Source organism: Olea europaea, unplaced genomic scaffold (genome assembly GCF_002742605.1).
Source record: "Olea europaea var. sylvestris unplaced genomic scaffold, O_europaea_v1 scaffold933, whole genome shotgun sequence".
Classification (NCBI taxonomy): Eukaryota; Viridiplantae; Streptophyta; class Magnoliopsida; order Lamiales; family Oleaceae; genus Olea; species Olea europaea.
The window spans coordinates 33,650-42,443 of NW_019267819.1; the positions used below are offsets into that span (position 1 = coordinate 33,650).

The 8,794-nt window shown below is 35.9% G+C and overlaps 1 protein-coding gene across 2 annotated transcripts; it reads left to right on the forward strand.

Annotated features, from left to right (window-relative positions):
* The first annotated feature begins 647 nt into the window (after positions 1-647).
* On the forward strand, positions 648-7,956 carry LOC111392475 (beta-adaptin-like protein A). Of its 2 annotated transcripts, XM_023017825.1 has the most exons (12): positions 648-861; positions 1,470-1,986; positions 2,182-2,306; positions 3,159-3,357; positions 4,021-4,249; positions 4,390-4,556; positions 4,703-4,912; positions 5,297-5,407; positions 5,522-5,698; positions 6,061-6,510; positions 7,260-7,550; positions 7,630-7,929. In XM_023017825.1, the coding sequence occupies exons 1-11, from the start codon at positions 809-811 to the stop codon at positions 7,548-7,550; spliced, it is 2,529 nt and encodes an 842-aa protein (XP_022873593.1). In that variant the 5' UTR covers positions 648-808; the 3' UTR covers positions 7,630-7,929. The 2 variants fall into 2 exon arrangements, with proteins under 2 accessions (XP_022873593.1, XP_022873592.1); XM_023017824.1 differs by having other exon boundaries at positions 7,260-7,956.
* The last annotated feature ends 838 nt before the right edge of the window (positions 7,957-8,794 follow it).

Consider the following 8,794-nt stretch of genomic DNA (forward strand, 5'->3'; position numbering starts at 1 on the left):
ATGAGAATTGATTTTTTTTACCGTTAGAAATAAAAAGTAAATCTTACCTATGAGAAAAGAAGTCAAAAGTGACGATTGAAAATAGTGAAATAACGGTAAAAAAAATTGTTACTGGAGGGCTTAATTTCATAATTATTCTTATTTTCCCTACTATTAAAATTGAAAATTGCACAATATTTTTGTGAGTCTGTAAATGGAGACTACATTGATGTTTATTAAAAAGCACTAGTCCATAGATCTCAAATCATAAATTGTTGCCCATTAGTCTACAATAATGGGTTCTCATGTTGAATTTGGCAAAGTTGAAGTGATTTTCATTATTTTAAAGTTAATTTTGATTTTTTTTGTGGTTGATTCTCATGATTTAGCTAGATTGAAATTATTTGACTTATTTGAATTGATAATACTAGTTTAGAAAAGTGCTTTAAGTAATTTTGAGCTGGTTTAATGTAATTTTTATTTATATATTTTGTAAGACTCATAATTTATCATCCACTTATAATCGATTTGTTCCCTCGCAGTTCATAGGCAAACAAGCACTAAGATTATTTTTTATAAAGATGAAGGGTTGGTTCGTAAATATTCGAGATATTACAGGGACGGATAGTGTAATTAATCAGCTCCCACCTCCTCCAATATATCTGAACGAAAAAAGAGAAGGAAAAAAGAAAAGAGACGCAAGAACCTCTGTACTGATTCGCGATAAATTGAAAGTCTAGTGGAAGAGATCCATTTCAGTCAAGATCCACTTCCTAATTACTGAATTCTATAAACCAATCTATTGAAAATTAAATTCGATCGAGCAGAAATGGCGCCTCCAGCTCAATCTCAGAAATCCTCTTCGCCCTCTCAACCCTCCGGGTACTGGCCAGATCCCTTTCTCCATTGTGTTTTATGTGTGTATGTTTTACTATATTTTATTGCATTTTAGACTCGGAATTTGATGAGGAAACTGTTGAATGGTACATTGAATACCAAACACTAGAAACAAAAATTTTTACATAATTAAGTTTGGGTAAACGCGTGGGAATTAATGAAATGAGGCTTAATTTTACTGGATTGACTTCTGAAAGTCAAGCGTGTAAAGAGTTGTAACCGTGTTGAAATCATCAAACTCATTGTTGAATTCACTTCTAATCTCTCAGTCCATTGTCCCCCCTCCTCCCCCCGCGGGAAATTTGGCGAAAGGAAGGAAAGAAAGGATTTTTTTCAATCGCGAGTCTCTTCCATGGCCTTATGTGTACATACGTCATGTTTAATTCGCTGATAGACCCACTGATCAGTATTCACTAGACTTCCGGCAGTTTTGTTCTCTTTTTTGGGTGTGTGGAATTTGATATCTGAAAAATATTAGTTGAGTAAATGGCAAAAATAATGAATTTTTCCATCTCTTTTCCTCGCAACCAGACACCAGAAAATACACACAATAGTAATTCTCGAAACTCTAACCCTTATCTTTATTCGGCCAGAAAAGGGGAAGTTTCGGATGTGAAAGTGCAGCTCCGGCAACTAGCAGGGAGCAGAGCTCCTGGAACGGACGATTCAAAGAGGGAACTTTTCAAGAAGGTGATCTCATACATGACTATTGGGATTGATGTATCAGCAGTTTTTAGCGAAATGGTGATGTGCTCGGCGACCTCGGATATAGTGCTAAAGAAGATGTGTTATTTATACGTTGGGAATTATGCAAAGAACAATCCAGATCTTGCGCTTTTGACAATTAATTTCCTTCAAAGGGATTGCAAGGATGAGGATCCTATGATTCGTGGTTTGGCTTTGAGGAGTCTGTGTTCACTACGTGTCGCAAATTTGGTGGAGTACTTGGTGGGGCCTTTGGGCAATGGGTTGAAGGATGGAAATAGTTACGTGCGGATGGTTGCATCTGTTGGGGTTCTCAAGTTATATCATATTTCGGCTTCAACTTGCATGGATGCTGATTTCCCTGCTATGCTCAAGCATTTAATGCTTAATGACAAGGATGCTCAGGTAGGCTGCTTACATTTGATTTTATTTGCTTTTATATCTTCTTATGGATGCTGGTTCTAATGTTTAAATTAGTGTCCAACATATGTTGCAATTATTTAATTTTAACGAATCAAGATACTTGTCATAAAAACATTTTCAAAGTACTTAAATCTACGGCCTTTCTGACTATCAAATTTCCTCCTTTTGTTTCATCAGGTAGTTGCAAACTGTTTAACTTCTCTACAAGAGATCTGGGGTCTGGAAGCAAGTACATCTGAAGAAGCGGCAAGGGAGAGAGAAATGTTGCTTAGCAAGGCAGTTATATACTACTTTCTAAATAGGTATGTAATAGGATCATTGTTCGTTGCATCAATTTCTTTTTTACATTTGGAAGTCAATATGTATAGGAACAGCGCATTTTTTTTTTCACTCACTATTTACCACGTGCCATATGGGGCAAGCCGTTCCTTGTATTACCCAGGGCTTCCTGAGAGGTTACCTAATTGCGACCATGAAAAAATAACCTCAAGAGGTCCCTGTTTCGCACTCTTTTTCGCAAAATGATATGCTAAAAAGGCAGAGTTAGTGATAATAAGGATCTGTGCTACCTGTAAATTGAATTCGTAACTGACCCTTTGCCAGCTTCATCCTATACCTGTAATTTTTTTCTTGTCTTGCCAAAAGAAGATGCCTTGTTGGTTATATTATTAGAGGGCAGCAGAAAAAGCTTTAGTTGTTTCCTCTTGGAGATGGAATATTACTCGACGACACACAAGCATCCTGCATTCTCAATCTCTTTGCAAAAACTTTGTTTCTCATATTATATCTCCTCTTCTCATTTTCAAATTGCTATAACATCCGTTTCTCTGTCTATCTTTGCATAAAATGATAAAAATTAGCACTAGTCTTGCAAATTGATAAGCTCTTATTATTTCTTCAGCATACAACAGATACTGACATTACCTGGATTCTGAGCTATATTTGCAGTCTTGGTAGTCAAATATATCTAGTGACTTCACTAATTGTATTGATCATGCATAAGATCATATTGGAATCTTTCTCTTTCTCGCGCTCGCTCTCTCTCTCATGGACACACAAACGCATTCGCATGCACGGACACAGACATACAGAGAGCTTGTCAGATATATCTTCACCAGAACAAAGTATCTAACTTCCCACTTGATTGTGTACAGGATCAAAGAATTCAGTGAATGGGCACAATGTATTGTTTTGGAGTTGGTTGCTAAGTATGTTCCCTCCGATAGCAATGAGATATTTGACGTCATGAATCTTCTTGAAGATAGACTTCAACATGCAAATGGTGCTGTTGTTTTGGCAACCATTAAGGTGTTTCTACAATTGACCCTATCAATGACTGATGTTCATCAACAGGTGCTTAAAACTTTCTTTATTAAAATATCATCTTATTTCCCATTATTGATGGTAAAATTTGTTTATTTGGTGTTTTTTTATTTATTGAATTTACTCATCCAAACTTCCTTTTTCTGATTTAGAAGCCAAAAAGAGTATTCTCACGATCTGTATTGCTGTTTGTACAGTGTTGAATATTTACTTGTTGACATGTATTAGACTTGAATCTAAACTTTTTGGTTCTCTTTTAAGTGGAAGTCCCTCTACAGATTTAGATCTCATTGCATTGTAAAACAATCAAAAGAATATTTCAAGATGTCATGCCATCCTCTTATCCTCCATAATAACATATATGAAGTTTTCTCTTTCAGCATATCTGTAAATTATGTAATTCCATTTGCAGTAAAGCTGACTTTGCCAGATGCTGCTTTAGATTGTGCTCTCTGCTGCACAATATTACATCATTAATTCTGCTGAATTTTATTTTTTTGTGTATAATTAGTTTTCTTCTTGACATGCTTTTATGAAATTCAACAAGTTAATGTATCAAAACACAGATATATATCCTACGATTGATATCATTAAAATGTACTAATTCATTTGCAAAAATTTGTCTGTATCCTGTTACTTCCCTTACAATTATCCTTATCTACTCTTGAATTTTTTATTGAACTCACTTGACAGGTGTATGAACGTATTAAATCCCCTCTGCTCACTCTAGTGAGCTCAGGAAGTCCTGAGCAATCATATGCAGTGTTAAGCCACCTACATCTACTAGTGATGCGTGCACCATTTATATTCTCTTCAGACTACAAGCATTTCTACTGTCAGTACAATGAACCATTTTATGTCAAAAAATTAAAGCTAGAAATGTTGACTGCTGTGGCAAATGAGAGCAACACATATGACATAGGTGGGTATGGTGCTGCTTAAATGCTCAAACTTGTGCAATGAAGTAGACATTGTCCTTTTTTCTAATCATATTCTGGTCACAGGTGGTGATCCTTATCTTTTTGAGCATGACTAACTTGTGACATTTTTACTCCATTTTAGTGACTGAACTATGTGAATATGCTGCAAATGTTGACATCCCAATGGCAAGAGAATCAATACGAGCTGTTGGCAAGATAGCATTGCAACAGTATGATGTAAATGCCATTGTTGATCGGCTGCTTCAGTTTCTGGAAATGGAAAAGGAGCATGTGACTGCCGAAACTCTGGTAAGCATCTCTTTTTCCATTCAGATGCCCGGGACTTGGGATATACTGATTGTTAACTGTTTATATATTGTGCACAATTCAGTAATGTAGCATTGTAATTTTCTTAATTTATGGCAGCTTAATGAAGTTGAGAATTCTTGTTACAGGTTCTTGTAAAAGATCTTCTCAGAAAATATCCTCAATGGAGTCATGACTGTATAGCAGTTGTTGGGAATATCAGTAGCAAAAATGTCCAGGAACCCAAAGCTAAGGCTGCTCTTATTTGGATGCTAGGGGAGTATGCTCAAGATATGCAGGATGCTCCATACATTTTAGAGAGTCTTATTGAAAACTGGGATGAGGAGCACTCTGCAGAGGTAATAAGCTGGCATTATCCTGTGATTTTTTATTTTCCTTGACTATATTTTTTAAGATTTCTTAAATGGTACCACTCTGTATCTCCATACTCAGTTAGCTCATGGTTTTTCTTGGTAGTGCCTTGTAGTACTCCAATTAATTGTAGTTTATGGCAAGTATATTTTTGTTGTGTGTTTCTGTTTGATACAATCACTTTTTGTGTTATGAGACCAAGTAAGGTAGATGCTATTTTTTTCCTTCTAGTAAGTTTCTAGCTGGAAAGTGAGAAAGTATAACTAGTGGTATTTAGTTATTTTTAACTTGTTTGTTTGCTTGGCAATAAGGCATCAAATGATCAGATGTCTACTATGTCTTCTCAAGTGACTAGTTTCCTGTGTTTACAGGTTCGTTTACATCTACTTACAGCAATAATGAAGTGTTTCTTAAGAAGGCCACCAGAGACTCAGAAGGCCCTGGGAGCTGCTTTAGCTGCTGGTCTGGCTGATTTTCATCAGGTCTGGCTAGTCTGCGTGATTTTCTGGAAAGTTGAAAGATCAGAGTTTGAAGTTTTTACTAGACTTTTGCTTGGTATCTGTAAAGAATGATTGTTAACTTCCAGATTGTTGCAGGATGTTCACGATAGGGCCTTGTTCTACTATAGGCTTTTAAAGTACGATGTATCTGTAGCTGAACGAGTCGTAAATCCTCCAAAGCAAGCTGTTTCAGTCTTTGCAGATACTCAAAGTAGTGAAGTCAAAGATCGTATCTTTGATGAATTCAACAGTCTCTCTGTTGTATATCAGAAGGTACCTCTACTTCTATTCCAATATCCTTTGGAAGTTTTGTAGCACCTAACATTAATTTCATTTGGGGACAGTGACCTTAATAATTTACATTGTATAAAGACAAAGATGGACTGCTGTCAGATCTTTGTTGATGACCCATTAGCTTCATATCTGATAAGAAAATCATTTAAAAATCAAGTATTTCCAGTTACATGTAAATTATAGTTCAGATTCACTTCTACAGGCTAAATACTGAACATTAATGTCCAACACACATGTACATCTGAGAATAGAATATTCAGAAATATTCGTCTGTCGATTATGAATACAGAAAATACATTATGTATCTGAAGCACTTGGTAACTAATGAGAATTTCTTGCAGCCGTCATACATGTTCACTGATAAGGAGCATAGAGGGCCATTTGCATTCTCTGAAGAACTTGGCAATCTATCTATTGACACAGATTTGGCTAATGATGTAGTTCCTGCTCAGAGGGTCGAGGAAAATGACAAGGATTTGCTGTTGAGTACTTCAGAGAAGGAAGAAAATCATGGTTCTATTAACAACAGTTCTGCATATGATGCTCCTTCTTATGATGGTTCGAGAATGGTAGGTGCTTTACAGCCTCAACAAGACCTTGTATCATTAGACCAACCACCTCCAGCAAATACGCCTGCCAGCTTGGCAATGGATGACCTATTTGGCCTAGGATTGCCAGTTGCGCCTAGTCCCACTCCTCCGCCTCCAGCTCTGAAGCTAAATGCTAAAGCTGTTCTAGATCCCAACAGTTTCCAGCAGAAGTGGCGCCAACTCCCAGTAGCTGCATCCCAGGTTAATATTGATAGCTTAACTTTTATTAATTAGTTTTCCATGTGACTTATGACCTTTGCTTCTGTGCCAATTTGCACAACCATTTCTCTTTCGGGCTTCAGAGTATGTGCACCAAATATAGGGAGGCAAAAGTAGTTGTACAGTTTTCTATTGTAGTTCTCTTAAATAGCATCTCAAAAGGATAAAGGGAACTCCTGAGATTCAATATGTAATACACCCCCTTGCCCAGCTTAGATTCATCTGTCCCTTTCTCGCAAGATCCCTGCTCATAGCCACCATCCGTGAAAATCTGATGCATACAATTGTGACTTGTATTCTTCCCTTTCCATTTGAAGATTTTATTCACATCCATTCATAAGCGAGCAAGTAATTTTAAAATTCACCTGGACAAAATATACATTCTTATATCCAGGTTTGTCAAGGGGTCAGTGGGAATCGGTCGACTTGGGATGACTAGGACTCTTGCTTATTAGCTGCTTAGCTAATATATACTAAGATGGGATTTTCTATCAATAATTTTTTGTTTAGTTTTGTAATGCAAGTAAACTGCAAAAGGGCAGACAGTCTTATAATGGTTCAGCAAATAGAACTAACATTTATCTGTAAATCTCTTCTTTTTATAGAGTTTTTAAGACTTCACTTCCTGTTAAGTTCAAATATTTTCTGCAATCACGATACAGTTTAATCCTTTTCATACACTTGCACTCCGAGTAATCTGATGCATCATGTCTTGCCTTTGTCTTGTTCAGGAAATATCCTTGAACCCACAAGGAGTATCAGCTTTGTCAAGTCCTCAGGTTCTTCTTAGGCATATGCAAGGTCATTCCATCCAATGCATTGCTTCAGGTGGTCAAGCCCCGAACTTCAAGTTCTTTTTCTTCGCACAAAAAGAGGACGAGCCTTCTACTTATCTTGTGGAGTGTGTGATTAATTCAGCAGCATGTAAAGCGCAATTAAAGATCAAAGCCGATGACCAGAGCACAACACAGGCCTTCTCAACATTATTTCAATCAGTTTTATCCGAATTCGGTTTGCCTTAGGCATGTATTAATATGTGATATTGGTTTTTGCGGGACAGGAAATAGTTGCAGCCTATGAATATCATTCCCTTTTGTGTAGGGATCAAAGTTGGAGAAAAATGTTACCGAAAAAACTTGCAAACTAAGAGCGCTGCGTAAAAACATGTGAATGTGCTACATGCTGTGACGATGAGTTATTTGTTTTCTGTTCAGCCTTCTTCAGTTAACGGTACCTTGGAGATAGAAAGCGAATTTTCACAGATGAGATACTTTGTTGAATTATTTAAGGGATATTTAGCGTTTTTTCTTATGGAAGTTTCTTCTTTTAACTCGCTGTGATGGTTCTATCATGCTTTATGTGGAATTTCATATGCTAGTTAGCTAGCAAAGTTGTGACTGATATATGGAATGGGAAATAAGTTAAAACAAAACATAGTTTTCAGTTGTTTATATTAGTATTGGAATGCTCGTATGTTAAAGAAGAAGATGACTGAACTTTATGCTTGCTGAAAATGTACTCGTCCAAGTTTAGGTGTTTGAAACCATCTTGATTCTTAAACTTGTCAACATTGTTTAAATGCTCATTTTGTAAGCTAAGAGAGCAAGGAAATCTCATCACTTTCAATGTTTAATCTTTTAGTCTGGTAAAACACATCCCTCTAAATCACCAATAGATTGGATTCCTAGTGCAGAAGAAACAATTATGTATTAATTAAGTGCCAGACAGCCCCATAGTTTATTCGGAAGCAATTCATTTCCAGTTTGAATTGTACATTAGAATTTAGAATACGGTCCCCACTATTTGTCCATGCAAGAATGGTCCGGTCCCAACAATATCCAAATAATACCAGAAAATCAAATAATCCCAAAGTAAAGTTCTTCTTGAGCCTTAGTTCAATTTTTTTCTTTGTCTGCTGCTATTATTTTATTTTCGGGGTAAATTCACCCATGGCTATTATACCTTATACTTAGTGTCACCATAGTCATCCAAATTGATTTTGACTGACCATGATTACTTCATTTCATATACCGTTTCAATCAATCCACCTGATTATTATCACAACCAAAAACAAAATAAAATAAAATAAAATAATACACGGTCAATAATATAAAAAAATAAAAACTCACACATTATTATTACCACAAAAATAAAAAAGGAAATTGTAAATCAGAAATAGAAATTTAAAAAAAGTCCAAATATGGTAATAACTACAAAAACTTAAAAACCACTGTATTTTTTATTTTTATTTTTTCTGAATTTTTTT

Coding starts and splice junctions, on each gene's coding strand:
- LOC111392475 (XM_023017824.1), top strand. CDS start 809: ATGGCGCCTCCAGCTCAATCTCAGAAATCCTCTTCGCCCTCTCAACCC. Junction 1,987..2,181: donor TTAATGACAAGGATGCTCAG/GTAGGCTGCTTA, acceptor TTGTTTCATCAG/GTAGTTGCAAACTGTTTAAC. Junction 6,511..7,259: donor TCCCAGTAGCTGCATCCCAG/GTTAATATTGAT, acceptor TGTCTTGTTCAG/GAAATATCCTTGAACCCACA.